At 49.5% G+C, this 19,112-nt stretch overlaps 7 protein-coding genes across 7 annotated transcripts; 4 read left to right on the top strand and 3 right to left on the bottom strand.

The window, feature by feature from the left end:
• Positions 1-481: 481 nt before the first annotated feature.
• On the bottom strand, positions 482-1,074 carry K444DRAFT_641559 (ribosomal protein S16; the record flags this gene model as incomplete). The annotated part of the gene is made up of 4 exons (XM_024884635.1): positions 482-520; positions 643-785; positions 900-934; positions 998-1,074. 4 exons carry the CDS (start codon positions 1,072-1,074, stop codon positions 482-484), a joined length of 294 nt encoding a protein of 97 aa, XP_024740212.1.
• Positions 1,075-1,366: 292 nt separating this feature from the next.
• Positions 1,367-2,427, top strand: K444DRAFT_641558 (YjeF N-terminal domain-like protein; the record flags this gene model as incomplete). The annotated part of the gene is made up of 7 exons (XM_024884634.1): positions 1,367-1,378; positions 1,448-1,556; positions 1,606-1,671; positions 1,731-1,825; positions 1,888-1,984; positions 2,042-2,270; positions 2,325-2,427. The coding sequence occupies 7 exons, from the start codon at positions 1,367-1,369 to the stop codon at positions 2,425-2,427; spliced, it is 711 nt and encodes a 236-aa protein (XP_024740211.1).
• Positions 2,428-2,709: 282 nt separating this feature from the next.
• On the bottom strand, positions 2,710-4,970 carry K444DRAFT_523023 (3-methylcrotonyl-CoA carboxylase-like protein subunit alpha; the record flags this gene model as incomplete). Its single annotated transcript, XM_024874249.1, has 4 exons — positions 2,710-2,763; positions 2,815-2,893; positions 2,948-4,016; positions 4,067-4,970. The coding sequence occupies 4 exons, from the start codon at positions 4,968-4,970 to the stop codon at positions 2,710-2,712; spliced, it is 2,106 nt and encodes a 701-aa protein (XP_024740210.1).
• Positions 4,971-6,122: 1,152 nt separating this feature from the next.
• On the bottom strand, positions 6,123-7,419 carry K444DRAFT_661324 (uncharacterized protein). Its single transcript, XM_024886573.1, has 3 exons — positions 7,341-7,419; positions 6,773-7,285; positions 6,123-6,664 (listed from the first exon to the last, which is right to left on the bottom strand). The coding sequence occupies exons 2-3, from the start codon at positions 6,966-6,968 to the stop codon at positions 6,318-6,320; spliced, it is 543 nt and encodes a 180-aa protein (XP_024740209.1). The 5' UTR covers positions 6,969-7,285; positions 7,341-7,419; the 3' UTR covers positions 6,123-6,317.
• A 1,191-nt stretch (positions 7,420-8,610) lies between these two features.
• Positions 8,611-11,015, top strand: K444DRAFT_651338 (uracil permease; the record flags this gene model as incomplete). The annotated part of the gene is made up of 11 exons (XM_024885702.1): positions 8,611-8,818; positions 8,873-9,101; positions 9,202-9,414; positions 9,534-9,592; positions 9,642-9,739; positions 9,805-9,871; positions 9,931-10,046; positions 10,100-10,165; positions 10,218-10,247; positions 10,303-10,621; positions 10,682-11,015. 11 exons carry the CDS (start codon positions 8,611-8,613, stop codon positions 10,921-10,923), a joined length of 1,647 nt encoding a protein of 548 aa, XP_024740208.1. The 3' UTR covers positions 10,924-11,015.
• A 411-nt stretch (positions 11,016-11,426) lies between these two features.
• K444DRAFT_641555 (thioredoxin-like protein) lies at positions 11,427-12,476 on the top strand (the record flags this gene model as incomplete). The annotated part of the gene is made up of 3 exons (XM_024884633.1): positions 11,427-11,453; positions 11,867-11,981; positions 12,166-12,476. The coding sequence occupies 3 exons, from the start codon at positions 11,427-11,429 to the stop codon at positions 12,474-12,476; spliced, it is 453 nt and encodes a 150-aa protein (XP_024740207.1).
• Positions 12,477-13,196: 720 nt separating this feature from the next.
• Positions 13,197-14,677, top strand: K444DRAFT_556890 (uncharacterized protein). Its single transcript, XM_024876765.1, has 4 exons — positions 13,197-13,401; positions 13,455-13,525; positions 13,572-14,020; positions 14,070-14,677. The coding sequence occupies exons 1-4, from the start codon at positions 13,362-13,364 to the stop codon at positions 14,572-14,574; spliced, it is 1,065 nt and encodes a 354-aa protein (XP_024740206.1). The 5' UTR covers positions 13,197-13,361; the 3' UTR covers positions 14,575-14,677.
• The last annotated feature ends 4,435 nt before the right edge of the window (positions 14,678-19,112 follow it).

Below are 19,112 nucleotides of genomic sequence, written 5' to 3'. Positions count from 1 at the left end.
CCGCATTTTACACTGGGTTCTTGGGTTTCTTCTAGAGCATGGCAAGGCGTTTGGGCATACTGGTTGGACGGGGCATCATCTGTTGAAGATCTCGCTTCAGTAACATACCGAGACAAGAAAATTCTGTAAATATGGGGACGAATAGAACACAATATAGACACCGAGATGATTGACGGAATACTGATTGGCCAATATAGACCGCATTGGAGTGAAATTTGAGGAGGCAATTCCAGTGTCTCAAGTCCTTCCCGGCCATTCAAAACTATTTCAGGGATCCAACTCAATTTGCCTCTTCACTGCAAATCGTGGGGAACAACCCGGGAACGAGGCGCCTTTTACGGGATCCATTTTGTACAATTACACCATTCCCAAACGCCATTCTCTGGTATACACATCATGCATCAAACGCCCCTAGTGCTATACACCGCATCACTTCACTCTTCACTCTCCCTCTACGTCTGGGTCCATCTTTCCACCTTCTTCAAGCCTTCGGTCGATACTTCGGCTCCAATAATCCAGCCTGCACCGTTTCAATCAGCAAGCTTCTCCCATTTTCTCTTCCTGAATATCTCTCTTTCGCCCGTATCCAGGCTCCTGGTCCAGAACTTCCACGGCACATCCAGAACTGAGGATCAAACATACCATACTCAATAACCTCCACGCAGGATCGCTCGGCTGCGCCCCGACACCAAGCCAATATTTTGCCCTCGCAGAATCGAGTTTGACATCTTTCCACTTCTTCCCTTCTCCGTCTATTGGCGCTTTGGGAATCGGGTCGTATGTGCCTGTCTTCTATGAGCCTGTGTCCTCTACCTTCAAATCCAATTCTCCTTCATCCGGCCTCCGTTCTGTGTTATTGATCGGTCGATGATAGAGGGGGGGCATTGGAGGAGGCATACCAAGGACCTCAATCGGCTTGCTATTCCGCGCTGTCCTGTTCAAGAGATTAGCTGTGCTTTCTTGGGAAGGAGTCCATCAGGGAAGGGGGAGAACGAACCGAGCTTGCGCAACAACAATGTTATAAAACGGTGCTTTGCGACGCCCGAAGCGGGCTAACCGTATCTTGACAACCATGATGGGTGGTGTTGCTGGGAGGTGCTCGCCGAGGAGTGAGGTTGAAGCCGCGAACTTTTTTGGATGCCGAGATTCCGCCTCCAGCGGAGCTCCGCCCTGAAGCGGGTGATGTCAACAGCATCACAGCACTCCAAGGATCAGGTGAGGGGTCTATTAAACAAATGGGTCCTGATTTGAAGTGATGGTGATACCCATCTTATTGAAAAGAGTTCCCCATCCCGTGTTTGCTTTTCAAACTCGAAAGAATTAGTCTTCAAACCAATTCCCAGTCCTCAAAGTTCAACTCACAATCATGGCGATGAAGGTCGGAAGCCTACGCTCTCTGTTCCTTTTGGAATTATTCGCATCGATGTCCATCATTGACTTTTTGTAGACTCTCTCGGCCAAGAATGCCGCTGCTCTGGACAAGGATCTCATGAGCATCGGAGCCTTCTCCATTGATCAGCTTATGGAACTCGCTGGGCTCTCAGTATCTCAAGCTGGTTTGCGTCCTTACCGCTCTCGCTCATCTCTTTTTCTAATTATTTGCAGTCTATCGTATTCATCCACCAAGCAGAGGAAGAAGGATCTTAGTAGCTTGTGGACCGGGAAATAATGGTGAGTTTATGAGATGGATGAAGAGAAGAGGTGTGAAATTTCAGAGCTGATGAGAGCAGGTGGTGATGGACTTGTTGCTGCGAGACATCTCTGGCATTATGGCTACAAACCGATGATTTATTACCCCAAGCAAGCCAAGAATGATTTGTATCAGGTGAACGCTCCTCTAGTCTCCCTGTCCCATTATCTCATGGTATCCCAAGCTGACAAGCCCAGCGTCTCTCGACCCAACTCAAAAACCTCAATATTCCGTTCACAGACGACTTTCCCACCGCACTGGAAGAGACGGATCATGTCATCGACGCCATTTTCGGTTTGTCTTCTCACCACTTCCCTCCCTGACTTCAATGCCTCCTAATAACATACCCAGGATTCTCCTTTTCAGGCGAAGTTCGTGAGCCTTTTCCTGCAGTCATCCGTGCGTTAGAAGAAACCCGAATCCCTGTGACATCAGTCGACGCACCCTCGTCCTGGAACATCGAAGAGGGGCCGCCGAAGGAGGGACCTGGAGCCAAGTTCAATCCGGAAGTGTTGGTCAGTTTGACGGCGCCGAAACCGTTGGTGAAGTACTTTAAGGGAAGGCATTTTATTGGCGGCAGGTGAGCAAAATATCTACTCGATTTGAGAGTAAACAGAACTAATAGATGAGATAGGTTTGTGAGCCCGGATATCCGGAAGAAATATGATTTGTGGCTACCAGAGTACGAGGGCATTGACCAAGTTGTTGAGGTGGGAAGCAATGGGCAGAAACTGTAGGAATGAGAAGCAACAAATAAACGAACCCTCTTGCATCTTTGACTTTGGAGCTGCTTGTGACCGAGTTTCTATTTTGATGGTTCTCTCTAGAAAGAATCTGTGCCTCGCCCAGTCCCTTGCAAAATCCTCCGCTGCTCACCTCAAGCCAGGGTGGCCACTCAACCATAACCACTTATCGTACAGACGTAGTCTCATTTTTATAAGTTTGGGGTCTCGTGGTGTACCTAAGGCTTTACTCTGGTTGCTGTTTTCCGTCAGTTCGCCGCTATTGAAGCAACAGCCTCATCTACTTACTTCTTCAAATAGCACCAAGACAGTCCCAGCCTTGCAAATATCCTGGAATTTGTTAGCTGAAACGAATGGATCTTGACATTTGGACATGCTTACTCCTTCCTTGTGAACTAGTCTGGCAATAACGCCTTTCTGAGGCGATCGGATGACCGTCTCCATCTTCATGCTTTCAATGCTGTCCAAACAAGATTAGAATTAATCCACGGCCACGAAAAACAGCAAGGCTTACACAACTAGAGCTTGGTCTTTCTCCACTGCATCACCCTCTTTCACCTCATTCCTCAGAACCTTGCAAGGCATCGGCGCCAAAATGCTGTTCGCAACATCCTTCAACCCGAGGGCTTTTTCATACCAGCTCGGCGTTGCCAACGTCAGTTGTGTCTGCTTACCACGTTGGAAGAGGGTGATCTTATCACCATCCGCTATAATTGTGCTCTCTATTCGGGTATGGGGAAAGAAAGTCGAAATAGAAGGAGCGAGTGGCTCGCAAATCACGTTTGTGTAGGTCATGTCAAGTCCCTGGCCATTCACGATGACATCGAACAAGTTTCTACCCGATTGGTTGATAGACACCTGTACCAGCTCCGCATCTGAGCCTGTCGAAGTAAGGAAGGTAAATTGGCGTTGACTGCTTGGGGCAAATCCGATACTTTGTCCGTGTGGGCCCTGGGAAGCAGGGACTCCCGATCCAGACAGTTCTTTGGCTAGAAGACCCAAAGCAGCCTGAGCAAAAGTCTCTGGCTCCACAGATTCCGGGGCAAAGAGTTCGCCATTGTGCTTTTGGATGTATCCAGTTTCGACCTCGCCTCTGATGAAGGCAGGGCTCTTGCAAATCTTCTTCAAGAACTCGATATTGGTGCTTAGACCAACGACTTTATAGTCCTGCAATGCAGCATGCAGTTTTCCTATAGCCACTTCTCTTGTTGGCCCACTGACAATGAGCTTTGCGATCATGCCATCATAGTTTGACGAGACAGTATCGCCCTCAATAAAGCCAGCATCAATCCGAACACTCTGAGATATCTGAGGTGTGCGAAGGTGGATGAGCTTGCCAGAATCGGGCATGAAATTCTGGCTGGGATTTTCGGCATAGATACGAGCCTCAATAGCCCATCCACGCTCTGATATCCGTTGAGCAATTGTCTCTTGGTCAAGGGGTAAGGGTTCGCCAGCAGCAACCTTAAATTGCCATGAAACGAGGTCTTCTCCAGTGATTGCTTCAGTGACCGGGTGCTCAACCTGGAGTCTCGTGTTCATTTCCATAAAAAAGAACTCATTGGTATCATTGTCAAAGATGACTAGATGGCCTGTCAGCGATATTCAATGGTTCTTGGCGTGGGAATCTCACATTCCACAGTTCCGGCACCTTCGTAACCCACAGCTAATGCGGCTGCTCTTGCCTTCTCCCAAAGGTCTTGTCTGATATCTTCTGCCAGATTTGGTGCTGGAGCCTCTTCCAGGATTTTTTGGTGCCTCCTTTGAAGACTACAATCTCGCTCTCCTAATGCAACAGCATTTCCGTACTTATCTGCGAATATCTGAACCTCGATATGTCTAGGTGTACCAATGTACTTCTCGACCAGCATAACATCGTCCCCAAAAGAGTTCCGCCCCTCACTCTTAGCACTCTCCAACTTGTCCAGGAATTCCTGCTCATTAAAAGCAATCCGCATACCCTTCCCACCACCTCCCTTGACAGCCTTGACCATGACTGGAAATCCAATCTTCCTAGCTTCCTCCAATAGGTATTCGGGTTCTTGATTTGTTCCATGGTATCCAGGTATACAAGGCACACCTGCCTTGATCATAATATCCTTACTCCGCGACTTGTTCCCCATTGCTTCGATGGCCTTCCACGGTGGGCCAATGAACACTAATCCCTCCTCCACACACCTCTTCGCAAATGCGGAATTCTCGCTCAAGAAGCCGTATCCCGGATGTAAAGCCTCACAGCCCTGCTCCTTCGCTACAGATATAATCCGCTCCCCATCGAGGTATGCATTGGCAGCGCCGAGGTTTACCGCGAAGGGGCTCGATAGGGCATGCTGGGAGTGTGCATCCGGATCCGTGTATATTGTCGTGCAACGTACGCCTAACTCAGAAGCAGTGCGTCCAACTCGAAGGGCGATTTCACCACGGTTGGCTATGAGGACGGAGGTTATGGGTGTGCTCGAGGTCGAGGAGAGATGGCGGCTGCCGTGGGAGGAGAGGATTGCGCGGGCAAACGCCCGAGATCTTGATGCCGGAATCATTGGGAGTGAGATATTATGCAGTCCAGAAGAGCTGTCTCATCAATTGAAAGGCTCCTCCATTCTTTAGATGGAGGTTGTTGAGTTCATTCTTCAGAAACAATGCAAGAAAAGCCGTTGCAAGCCGAACTCGCCAAGCTCTCCCCAGAACGTGGGGTAAAGCCGAGCCCCGGAAAGGGGGGTAATCATCCCCAGAATTTATACTTACAGGTAACTCTATCATAAGTTGGCATAAATTTCTAGAGTGACCATCAAGCCTTGATACTGCAGAGGGGATGAGAAAAAGAAACCCAGGAAGACTTCCAAAGCCCGAGCAACTTCATCTTTTGCAGGTGGTTGTTTGCTTAATGATACCGGCCATTGGAACAAACAATACAGAGAGTTTGACGTGTCGGTGTATTAAAGGTAGTAATTAAGTGAGCACACCGTTGTTGGCATGCATCAGACCCTAATTCGCTTTCCTCCAAGCTCCTTTTCACCCGCTTCAAAATGCCCTGCCCTACCTCCCATTCTCTTCTCCAGTGACTCCAATCTCCTTCTGGCCCAGTATCGTGCCCACTGTTAGTTTTGACGACCGCCCTTTCTAGCGCCCACAGCCTTTCGGTCGCGATGCTGTACTTCTTAATTAGATCGGTGTGTCTCGCAACTTCATTGTCGAGTTGCCTCTTGAGCTGGGCGTTGGTGGGTCCACTCTCGTAAAATAATGTCGAGTGAATTGACATCCGAAGTCCGACGGACGGGGATGAGCTATCCAGAGATATGCAGAAGGAATCAATAAAATGACATTGTGGAATGTGTCAGATAACGAGGGAGCTGCGGTTGTGTATTAGACGGTCGGGGACGATCAGAAGTTGCAGCCTTTCAGTATTTCTGTGTGGAGACGGTCTCGTGTTTGACACTTGGGAGTGGCGATAGAGGCCTGCAAATGATTTACCGCCGATGAAGAATATTTGAGGTGTTGGAATTTTCACAAGAGTGAAGTTTTGATTCGGGCCAGTTGTATTCCAAGGGGTCCGTTTCAATCTAGCTGAGATTAAAGCGTGATCTTAAGTCGACCTCAAACACGGATACAGAACCGAAACGGAGTTTCCGGCTCCTCTCAAACTGCAACTGAAAATACATATATTCGAACGTTTGATGAACGTTTGGCGGTACATTATAATCAGAGTAATCGTGAAAGGACTCAAATATATCACATAGGCTCAAGACTCTAGTTAAGGGACTCATGAAGACCAAATCGTCCAATATGCCAAGGATATCTGGATGATTAATTGACGACACTATACTGAGCACATGTCTCGCATCGGCGTAGCTCCTCAGTTCAGCAGTGAGATGATCAAGAAATCGTATTCATGGAGCTGCCGGCGTCACTGTGGTAATCGTGACTCCAACGCACTTGCTCCCACTCGAGTCCACCGTCAATTGTGCAGCTGAATCATGTCCACTTTGGCATGCTGTTCCAGACTTGAGTTGCCCACCAACGAGGCTCACAAATTGAGTACCAGAGGCATTACAATCCACTGCCTTAAAATCGGTTCCATTGAATCCCACGCACGCCTGCTTCCCAACGAGATCGGGCCGAAATCCAGCGTCGAAGCTACGCTGTACCAGGAGGACATCGGCACCCGAAGCACTGGTTGAGGGGGTGACTTGACGATCTGCGGAGGTGTTTACGCATGCTGCATCAACAATCTCACCTACAAGCAATTGTCAGCCCAGGGCTCGTTTCGTGGTGATGCCGAAAGTTGCGGCGTTTTCAACGAAGGACTAAGATCCCCGTAAGGGGAAATGTACCGAAGACTTACCATTGTTCCGAAATGTGAGGCATTCGTTTCCCGGTACACCACCAACCTCTTTCATAACAATAGTCGATGCACCTCGAGTGATGCCCGCAACGGCGCTGGCTGCAGCATTTGCAGCTTTGTTGCCTTTGGCTGGGATCGCGAAAACTGATCTGAAGGCTACAAAGGAAACAACAAGAATATGAGTGAAGCCTTTCATGACGTCGAGAAGGGCGCGAATGAGCGTGTAACTTGAATTTAAATATTGCAGCGAGGATAGGTCAGAACATAAAGAATGGAAGGGCAGATCAGTCTGCTAAATTAGAATTGACAACTTGAGAAAAGACGACGAGGTGTGTGAGGGAAGAGGGCAAGACTTGGTTTTGAGAAAGCATCTTCACCTGCCATCTCAACATTGAAGAGCTCTTTTAGCTTCGGACGCGAAATGAAGTAGGCGACATATCTGATGGCCGCGGGGTGATCCTCGCGGCACTTCGTATTATCAGATGAAACTTCGTCCTAGGGCGAGGTTTTGGTCTTCTGAAACCCCTTAGCGGAGTCAGGCTCTGTCAGCTCTCGAAATTAATGATACCTTGGGGCGAATGTTTCTTGAACACCAGCATCACGTAGGGCAGGTGGCGTTTGGGTTGTGGCTATCCATAGCCCCGCAAAGTTCTTGAATATCCTCTGTTGTGAAGAGTGAGAAGTTCAGCGTCGTGGGTCGTGGAGGGGAGCGGTGGGAGGGAAGTCCTGATTTGCAAGCGATGACGCTAACCAAGTCCTTCTTCCCCACTTCAACCCCTTTTCTCCAAAACTGAGGCGTCACAGATGCAGATCAAAGGAACAAGGAAGACCATGCTTGGAATATGATTTATTCGCGAGTCCTGCTCGTTCCAATTTCCTTGCTTAACCTCGGCACCATTCAACAGTTCAAACGGTCTCAAGTCGTGCAGACATGGTACTTCCCAATAACTATAGTTTGACAATTGTAGGTCCGACGAATGCGTCTAACCAAACATTATATTTCATTCGCCCGCTCGCTCGTTCGATACACTCCGAACATTTTGCTCTTCGTTGGTGATATTGGGGATGGGCGAAACCCTCTGGCTTTGTGGCTGGTGTGGAGTTGTCAAATCCTTCAAGCTCGATGTTCCAGAAAGAATTATCAGAAGCACCTGAACTGTTGTCATCTTGCACTACTTGGCGATGAGCTTTTGTTGATTTTCGAGCATGCAACTTCGACATTTCCCAAAACAGGGGTTCTATGTCGCTCTTTCCCGGACGAGATAACACCAGGCATCCAAAAAGCTGCCATTCTCTACTTCTCGTTTTCTCCCAATCTTGTTTTATTCCTCTTATAGGGGCCATCACAGCTCAGTGAAGTTTTATCCCACCTTTGAGCGGCCACCCAAGAGGATCCATACTTGGCCACGGCCAACATTTGCCTATCAGTTACCCTATCTTCAAACTGGATTGATGATTATGAACTGTGAACTCAAAGAGCACCTTCGGGACATAGAGCTTTATCTCGGGTCCCCACATGATGCTGTACTCCCATTTGCCGATCTTGATCTTGACCAATCAACCCCATCAGCGATGCAACAGACGATTTGGCATAGCTTTCTCAGGTGATGGTTGCACCACTAGCTGTTGACGGAGCTCCTTGACAGAGGAAGCAAGATAACCTATCTGCTGTTGCTCCCACTCTTGATCTTGCATGCAGACCAAATAGTAGATATATACGGCATCGTCAGAGTTTGTTTTGGCCAACCCTTGTTGGGCCTCTCTAGAATCGCTTTAGGTCAAGACCAGCTATTGATCACTTGAGTAGACTCAACCCTCTGAGGTTCACACTGCTAAACATGGCTTCGGCTCGCCTGCGGGCCGTGAAGCAGAAATTGGGATTGAAGGGCGATGAATCTCAGCATGAGCAGACCGACTCTTGGAGCAACAGAGATCTGATCCCTCTACCACCGGCAAGGCGAACATGGGGCGCATTTCACTATTTTGGATACTGGGCTATTTCATCACTCAATGTCAGCAATTGGCAGACTCCAAATACTTACCTGAGTAAGTTTGAAGTTGGTTCTGCAGAAGAAGGGTACAATCACTGACTTGCAAAAGCCGTGGGACTTTCGGTAGGACAGTCCATGGCAGTGATTATCATTTCAAGAGCTCTTATCGCTCTGTTTTCGACTGCAGTGGCCTGGTGTGGCTTGACATGGCATATCGGGTTTACAATCCAGAATCGATTTACATGGGGAATGCGTGGGAGTTACTTCCCCCTGCTTCAACGTATCCTGCTGAATTTCATCTGGACTGCTGTTCAGTGTAAGTCTTCAGCCAAATGTCTGTGAGCACGCTGACCATCTTAGGTTGGAACGGAGGTAGATTAATTGCGTGAGAAAATCTGCTACGCAAAACGCAGTCAAGAGCTGATTTTGAACGCCTAGGGTTTGCGTCACGGCCATTTGGCCATCCTTCGCCACGATTGAGAACACGCTGCCTTCGAGTATGTCAACAATCACAACCACCTACCAGTTCGTTGGATTCATCGTCTTCTGGACAGTTTCTCTTCCATTTCTGTTCATCCGGCCCGAGAAATTCAAACTTCCTTTCCAGGTGGTTTCCATTTATTGCGGAGTGGGAATGATGTGCATGAATAAGTTCGATATATCCCCTCTCCAGCGATTACTCTAACAACTGCAGTGATTTGGTCTCTAGCGGTGGCCAAAGGTGTCGGCCCAGTCTTCTCGGAAGGACAAAAGATCCCCTCGGAGAGTAGATGGAACGTCTCATGGCTCATGATGTCGGGAATCAATCAGATGATTGGGGGAATTGCAGGCAAGCCAGAACCCCTATACCATGAGGAGCTCAACTGACCGGGGCGAAGCTGGCATCACCAATGGCTCGGATTTTTCTAGATATGCAAAGTCACCAAAGCATTATGTCACGGGTTCCATCGCATCTGTTTGGGCAGTTGGCACTTTTGTAAGTTAAACTAACCAGGATGCATTTCGCGAAGACACGAAGACGTCGAGGCTGATATGATGTAGGTCAGCTTCGTGGGGCTCGTGACGACGAGTGCCTGCCAGAAGATCTATGGGGAGATTTACTGGAATCGTAAGTTTTACTTGTTGTCAACACTACCCTAGATCAGATTTTCTGATTTCGTGTTCTAGCTCCTGATCTACTCATGGTCATGATGGATTCTGGCAAAGGATCCTCCAAGGCCAGAGTCGGTGTGTTCTTTCTCTCGGCGGGGTTTGCTTTGACAGCTATGTTTGAAAAGATCTGCGTAAGTCTTGGTGCACTCTCTAGGAAGCCATTATTCAGGCTAATTTTGCGGAGGGTAATGCCGTGGCTGGCGGTATTGATCTCGCGGGGCTCTTCCCCCGGTATATTGACATTAGAAGGGTATGCAATATCTATAATCACTAACGACAGTACGCTCACACACCAATCTTAGGGAGCCGTCATTACATTCATAGCATGCTGGGTGAGATTTGACACGACCTTTACCTTTGCCGTCCACTAACGAGACTTTCACCCAGGTCGTCCAACCATGGCAGCTCATCAACAGAGCAGCGACATTTATCACTGTCCTCAGCTCCTTCTCAGTCTTCCTCGCGCCACTCATCGGTGCCATGTGTTGCGATTTCTTTATCCTCCCCAGGAGAAAGATCCAGCTAAGTAATTTATACCGTACGCACGACACGTCCTACTGGTATTGGCATGGCTTCAACCCGCGTGTTCTTCCTGCATGGCTTGCCGGCTGGGTTCCGACTGTAGGGGGTTTGATCGTCACTGTGAGGGGGACGACCGATGCACCAAGACCATTATACCAGCTCTACTACATGGCATTCTTCTTTGGTAAGCCACGTGCTCGCTCCCTTGAATTTTGCAAATTTGCGAGACTTACACTGCATACAGGCTTCTTCACAAGCGCTCTGCTCTTCTATATCACGATGCGAATATTCCCAGTTGGGGGCATGGGGGCATACGATGACGTGGATTATTATGCTGCATTTACTGCAAAGGAAGCTCAAAAGCTTAGTGTCGTGCAACTCGACCAATCGAACGCCAGCTTGGAGGGGGTCGAGCATATAGAGCCTTTGCAAGTCCAGGAGAAGGGCCAGAAGACAGGGTATATCGTGGCAGACGGCGCTCATTAGAACTCTGTCTGGGGGAGATGTGAATTGAGCTCTGTCGGTATAGAGCGTTTGGCGCCGGCTGTCTGAAGGAAAACAAGGGAGAAAGTGATGTGACCTGGATGCCCAGCTTCGGTCTGGGACAAGTGATAGCAAGTGGATATGCCCCATTTTAAATGTCACCAATCAACGCCACATGCCCTATAAGCTCTCGTAAAATACTCGCATTCCATTACTACACGCGAGGCCATCATCATTTCTTGGGTTCGGCTAGCGAAAAATTAGCCCCTATTTACCCCTTTCCTGAGAACTTCCTCAGTGCCAAATAATAGCCATTTAGGTACGGTCTAGTTTGCGACAAAGAAGGTGCACGTTACACCTGTCTATTCCCAATGTCGTGATAATGTTGAATTACGCCGGCCAATATTGTTTCCATTATCCGCCAAAAGGTTTTCTGGTTTAAGAAGAGAAGTTGTTCGGTGGTGCCTCCGCAAAGCCCAGTGCCATTGCAACATCACGCTACGAAAATGAGAAAGAACCTGATATTTGTGTTGGTCGGTCTCAGCGGCTGCGAAGGTGTTTAACGCACATGAAAAGAATCACGAGCGTCGCAGGAAATCCAACGCCGATTCCACAGCCTAGCGCAATCTTATCAGAACGACTCAAGCCCCCATCATCAAAAGCAGAACATGAAGGGTTTCCGGTTGAAGGAGCCCAGCTACTAGTAGCTTTGGTACCAGTGCTGCTCAAAGCAGCCGTCTCGGAGGCAATGGCGGTTGTTGACTGAGGATTCCCATAAGCACATGTGCCAGCCCGACAACCCGCACCATTAATTGCCACGCAACCATCCTTGCAAACGGTGACCGAAGTTGATATCTGATAGTAGGTCCCACCGCAACAACCCAGTTCTGTATCACACACGCTACAGTCATGGCTATCATTCAAGTCATAGCATAAAGCTTCCGAGCCGGGGATTGTTGCCATCCAACTCCCAGCGGACATCACCCCAGTTTGTACCACGGAATTGGGTGCATTTGCCAAATTGAAAGATGAGTTTGAAAAGAGAGGTGTGAAGATGATAGGTTTGGTGCGTCGAAAGCAATTTCGATGGTGTTGAGACATTGCTGACCAGACCACAGCGTGCCAATGACCTTGGATCACACGAAAAATGGATTGAAGACATCAACGACATCTCCGATACGAATCTTCAATTTCCAATTATCGCAGACGCAGATCGGTAAATTACGTTCCTATACGATATGTTAGATGCGCAAGATTTGGAGAACATCGATCAGAAAGGCATTGCCTTCACCATCCGCTCTGTTTTTATCATTGATCCAGCAAAGAAGATTCGTCTGACAATGATGTATCCTGCTAATTGTGGGAGAAATACGCTTGATGTTTTGAGAGTTATTGATTCGTTGCAAACCGCGGATAAGAGGGGCGTTACGACGCCCATCAATTGGCAAGTTGGTGACGATGTCATTGTACCACCAACAGTGAGTACTGAGGATACGAAGAAAAGGCTTGGAGAGGTCAGAAAGGTCACGTCGTACCTGAGGTATACAAAGATCTAGAGTGTGCCTATACAATGAGCATATATGACTTCTTGCTCTTCATGCCATGCCTTGCTCACTCTCCCCCATTTTTGAAGAGTTCCTTCTTCTCTGGTGAGTGCTGCACGACCTCTACTTCTAAATTCACATTAGAATGCTGAACGTCCAGGGGCGGGGGTTGTTCGTCATTTTCATGGTCTCAAACTTCCGGAGCATTTCAATCTTCCTGTTGGAATCAAAATTATTAAGGTAAGGATTTTTCTGCTCCAAAATCATCCTGAATTTCGATAACATATTTAATTGATTCGAAAGATGCCCTTGGATTCGGCATCGATACCTTTCACATGGATCATATTATCATCTCTATCGATCCCCAACCTTTGTTGAGTACCGGTGCCTCCTCTCAGTTGCAGACAAACCCAAGCCATTAAGCGAACCCCTTTTCCCTGATCCCCCGACTCCATATTCGGCGGAGACTGACGAATCAAAGCTCAGCCCCACCAAACAATGTTACCTTGGTTTCTAGGTACGGTCGCGTGACTTACTACCCGTTCGGATGGTCCGGCTCATTCAACTGTGCCAAGAGCAAATCAGTGGGGGCATCTTACGACTGCCACGGTTTAGCGACCGCTGGGAACCAGTAACGGCTTCAGCCTCACCAATCTTTAAGGTATGGGGCTTAGTGGGTGGACCTTTCCGTACCAATCGTGTTCTCTCACATTTACATCATTCCCATAATTTGCTTTGGGGGTTCTTGCGGAAGGACAACCGGCGGGACATAGGCGCGGAAACATGGCGTACTGTTGTAGACGTACTTCAGGTGGCTGAATCTCAGATCAAATATTTGTCTCCGTTCGTAGGAAACAAGTCTCCGAGGCTTGATGAAGACCTTCGGTCAAGTTGAGGATGGGGATTGGAGGAATTAAGGATGTGATTGAGCCTTTGGGTACGTCACTGCCCACGGAAACTCTGGATATCAACTGACTTTTGAGAACGCAGCCATCTTCTTGATCTTCACGGCTACGGCGCTCATCAACAGAACACAGACGCGAGAATTAAGATCGTGGAGTGTACGCAGTTCTCCCCATACAATCTCAAAGCTAACCTGCCAGCAAGGTAGGAAGTTCCAACCCCGGGCTCGCAACAACTCCTCTCCTCCCTCGAACCGGCATGCCCAGACAAAGGACTTCCCGCATCGAATACTGGGCATCCTATCCCGATACCTCTCGTTTCCGAACCGGCCTGATATCCCGTTTCTTCCTTAAATTTCCTTTTGTCCTTGAGATACTGTACTGGGCATTTACCTACTGGCCCTACCAACTCCTCCGCGCCGCAAGCGCAAAATACATCTCCAGCACCCCCGAACGAAAATCCGCGATCGAGGAAACCGCAAGGAAAAACGCTGTGCGGATCATGAACGCCGAGAAATGGCTCGGCATTGCGTTCGAGCACCGCTGCCAGCGGTTTGTGCTGACGAGGTGTAAGACGTGGGTTATGGATGCGATGTGTGCTCTCTATCTGGCACATATCTGCGCCGGGATAATGTTCTTGGGATACGGGTATACGTATGTGGTCTTCCTTCTACCCCCTCTCCCTATTGCTCATTACTAGCAGGTATTTCCCCCGCTCCAAATACCAGAAAGTCCGTCGGACGATAGCAATCGACAACCTTCTTTCATTTGCCGTCTTAACCGCCTATCGGTGCAGTCCTCCTCGGTTGATGCCAGAATCGTACGGCTTCGTCGATGTTCTACACCCCGTCGATGAACGAGGGCCGAATTTCTGGGCCAGCAATCCGTTCCAGCTCACGCTTGCCGCTATGCCGTCCCTGCACTTCGGGACCAGTTTGTTGATTGGGCTCAGTTTAGTTGTCTGCGGGAAACATTTGCTTGTGAGGATCATTGCGCCTTTGTATCCGGTGGCAATGTTTTTCGCGGTGCTAGGAACTGCGAATCATTGGGTTTTGGATTGCGTGGTGGGAGTGCTTGTTGTTGGGGTAGGGTGGGAGGTTAATTGGGTACTGCTTGGGTTGAGACCAGTTGAGGAGTGGCTGTTTTGGCTGTGTAGAGTGCAGAAACCGGTGGACGAGGCAGAAATTGGGAAGGTGGATTCGGATTGATGGACGAGGAGGTGAGAGAGGGGGAAAGGCCAAGAGTGGCCCTTTTACCTTACTGGACCTCGAGACATGAAATGGTAGATTCAATACAGTGATTTATTTTCCGAAGAGAACTTGGGTTATCTTGGTCAATGGGACGAACAGCCGGCCACCCTCTTCATTCGAGACCAACACTCCGCATCGAGTCGATGTCTCAATGTCCCCAACCGTGAAAATTTGAGTGCGATGTGCAATAAATGCTTCTGGGAAGTTATCCGCTAGGAGCTGGACTGACTGTGTGAAGGTGATAGGCTTCGAACCAGAGATTGACTCGACAACAAGCCCATCGTTCTCCTATTCACTTGATCTAGAATGATGAGCCGAAAATAACTTCCCATTTCGGCTTAGCAAACCCGCGTTGTTGATGCTCTCGATGTTGTAGAACAGGTGGAACCTTGAGTTGATGTGCAACGACAACGTTGAGGCAATGTGCAACAAAATTCCACCGGCAACCTGGAAAGAAGAGTGAGTCGCTTGGGAAGCCAGATGGAATCGCATGTCCATTACAGGATTGTAGTCGATAATCAGGTGCAAATATTGAGGGTTCAGTAGCCAGTAAAAAGCAGTTCCAGGGATTAGAGGGGCGTCTTAAAAGTTTGTATTCGGTGGGGCAGACCGCTGACTGCTTTTGCTGCCACAAACATTCCAAGAAGCAATGTCACTAAGAACTGTGATTAACTTCAAAAACTTCCAGCCTGAAGGTAACTTGAGAAAAGAATCGTTCTCATTTGAGGAACAGTCAGAAGGCTGTGGATCTCGTGTACTTGGCTTCGACAGACCTGCCTCGTGACACACAAGTTCAGCGTAACAGCGGTGAGTGTATCATCCAACACGGAGCTTCGAAACAACCACACCGGATTGAGGAGGATATCCTCTGGGTGGCACCAAATTTGAGGTTTCAATACGGATCAGACTCGAGCAGAGTCTCGGTACCGCCAGATATACACACGGTGGGACAAAGCCATGGGAAGCTGCAGCATCTGAGGTTTCCTCAGATGTAGATCGCTGGAAGGTTCGGGCTGGTATGCAACATACATTGCTTTTGCAGCGGGATCAGATCTCGTTTGAGATGGTGCTATCTTGTGGCAGAACCAACGGGGATCTGCAGCAACATCCGGTGGAATTGTGTACGACTGAGACGGTGAGCGGGGAAGATAGCCATATGGTACAAGTCTACGAGGTTGCTGGCCGTACGATGATGTTACAGATATTCTCGACATGGCCTTGAACTTCTAACAGAGAGAAGAGGTTTGAACAGTGGAGAGGCATCGCCTGGAAACCTGTCGGAGCCCATGATGGCCGTTACAGGCAGGCAATGACCCGCATCACGTCCCTTCTCCGCAATCTCCACGCAGCATATAGGGAATGTTTTCCACCTGCAGATTCCGTGAAAACAGTGGAAAGGGGCATACCCAGAATGTCTCAGAGCATGCGATCAGGCGAGGCGTCTAAAGGGATGGAAGTCGAACCGCAGGTTCAAAATGCGGGGAAAGAGATCAACAGAATCCATTTCACACTGGAAGGCTTCTGGACCGGAGGAGTACAGGTGGCGGGATAATCTGGCAGAAGCGCATGAAATACAAGCGACGCAACCAAATGACAACATTGTGCGGTGAGCCTGACGAAACGCCAATGGGATTCAACTTGAGTCTTCAGCAGAAGCTGTTTGGTGGAGAATCAATCACGAAAGAAGGTGATGAGAAGCGAAACGAAATAAATCAATGGCCACCTTGGTCGTTGCAGCCGCTGGGTAGTTTGGGCTGAACAGGTAGGGCTGATGACTCCCGCCAAGTTCAACGAGGTAGGTCCCTGACGACCATGGAATTGAAACAAACTAAGAATCAAGGTTTTTCCGAGTGCGTGTTCAGGTTGATATGTTTGTATAGATGAAGATATATGAAGATATATATATATATATATATATGCTAATAAGCTCAATGGACGCAACGCACATCGCGGCCTTCGGGGCCAGCCCGCCTCATCTCGTCGTCGCTGAGAAGTGACGTCGGTACTCTGCTGGCTGAAATGTCACGAGAGAGACGAGGGACAGGCCAGGCCGTATATTTAAATTGGCGATTCATGTTTGAAACAGGCCAGACAGGGATGTAGCCATGGCAGACAGGGATACAGGGAGAAGCGGGGGGGCGAGCAAGGGCAAGTGGGGTGTCGACCAATCTTAGTGTGATCGCACTGCATGCACTGCAAAGATTTGCTCCAGGATCCGCCTCCCTCGCCGCCTCCCCCCCTTTCTGTTGCGCGGAGATCAGACGCCCCTCGCATCCCCTCCCCTCCCCAATCCTAGAAATTAGAATTCTGAGAATAAGATTTCTCCGCTTTCGATGAAACTGCAAACAAATGAATTAATTGAATTAATTGAATTAAGTGAATCAAATGACCGACCGACCGACTCTGGCTTTCTCGGAGCGAGTTTTGCAGCTTCGCAAGGTCGGCCTTGGAGGGGCCTTGGATGGAGCATTGGATGGAGCATTGGAGTGGCCGATGAGTTGATGGATCGTGTTGTCTGCAAAGCTTTCTTCCCGATTGCGACTGGTCCCTCTCCCTCTCCCTCTCCCACTCACTCTCACTCACTCTCACTCACTCTCACTCACTCTCACTCACTCTCACTCGCTCTCACTCGCTCTCACTCTCTCTCACTCTCACTCTCACCCTCACTCTCGCTTTCACTCACTCTCACTTTCACTCACTCTCCCTCTCACTCTCACCCTCACTCTCGCTTTCACTCACTCTCCCTCTCCCTCTCCATCCCCCCCTGGATTTTTCTTTTCTCACCCGTTCCTGGATTAAAATGCAGGTACCAGTACGGGAGCGCTTTGTTTCCGTCCAATGAGACGTGCTGTTTGACCCCTGAAGTCGCATGCCAGAAACGCCTCCCGCCTGGAAATAACCTCACGCACTGCTGCCAGCGCAATTCGCAGAGCACACCCCGCGAATTGTCAGGTGCCCGGCCCCTCAATCGCAATCTCAATCTCAATCTGAAGGAAGAGGATCCGTGCCGCCAGGTAGGCCTGTCCGACTTCCCCAAGGATCCCGATTTATCGGATGAACCAGAGACATCTTGAGGCAGCCCCCTGCCACTGGGGAAATTCTAGACGACTGAATCACTTGTAGGGGATGCAATGTTCTGCAGCATCAAACGGTGCAGTACACGAGAGTCACGACTCACGAACTCTACAACGAGGCACGGAAATGGAGGCCAATACTTGGTGAGAATGCAGCCAGAGTCAGTGCAGCAGCCCAGGCGGCCGAGACGGCGAGGGGACATGGCCCGAACGACTGCAGTCCGAGGAGAGCTACGAGCCACGGAATGTTGAACTTGGCCTGCAAACGAGCTGTAGGGAAGCTGCTCCTGGCCGTGACATGGAAGCCGTAGGATTTGGACTTTTCATTTTGTAAATAAATCACACTCGCCTACGAGTTCCAACAAGGTGGTCAAGGCAGATGGGATGACAGACACGGAGACACGAAGGCACGAAGACCTCCAATGTACCCCAATTCCTCAGCTGATGCTCGCTCTCGTGAGCCTGTCCGTGAGCCTGTCCGTGAGCAACAGGTCGAGCGTTGGCGAGATGGGTTGCACGATGATATCTCCGCCTCCCGCTCTTAGCTGTTTGAGCGTTGCAGGCTGCAGGTTGCAGTCTGTCCTGCCCGGCCCTGTCCTGCCCTGCCCCTGGCGCTTGCGATCCAAATTTTGGGTTTTCTAGTTCGTGCCCACTGCCCACTGCCCATGCCCATGCCCTTGCCCAACGCTCACCCCGGACGCGCTAGCCTATTAGCGAAATCCCTTCCCTTCCTCCCTCCCTCTCCCGAACGTTCATCTTTCGACCTTCCGACCTTCCACGTAGCCTGGGACCTCAACCTTAACCACCACTTTCGTTCTTTCTTCTTCGTTCAACCATACACCACATTCCTTCTCGTCGTTCTGCGGCACTTACACTCCTTGAGACTTCTGCATCGCTTCGGTTTGTGAGGTTCAACAACAGCAACAATACAATACTGTCACTCCTTCAGTTTTCCTGTTGACTCGCCGAACATTCACGACTGTCTCCCCCCCCCGTGTCCACTCACCAGCCCTCAATTCTTCGACAGAATCATAAGTACAGCAGTGCTGCCAATTCGATTACTGCCCTCGATCTTTCTTCCCTTCATCGATCGATTGCTGTACCCGGAGTACTCCTGCCTCACTTTCTCGAAGGTCAACCTGCAATCATACAAAAACGAGCCCGAACCGTCCGAACCGACAACAACCCACCCCAAATTGTTCAAGATGCGTTCCTCCACCATGCTCGCAGCCTTCGGCGCTGCTTTGGTCGCCGCCTCCCCGGCCCACCGGGCACTCCACGCCCGCAAGATCGTCACGGATATCGTCACCGAGACCATCTGCGTCACCGTCACCGAGGGTCTCATTCCAACTCCGGCGCTGGTCCAGACGGTGGTCGTCTCCAGCACGGTTTATGTCCACCCCTATGAGGCCACCCACTCCC

Source organism: Hyaloscypha bicolor (assembly GCF_002865645.1).
Source record: "Hyaloscypha bicolor E unplaced genomic scaffold K444scaffold_52, whole genome shotgun sequence".
Lineage (NCBI taxonomy): Eukaryota > Fungi > Ascomycota > Leotiomycetes > Helotiales > Hyaloscyphaceae > Hyaloscypha > Hyaloscypha bicolor.
The sequence above is the reverse complement of the archived record's forward strand: the minus strand, read 5'-3'. Positions and strand labels throughout refer to the sequence as shown.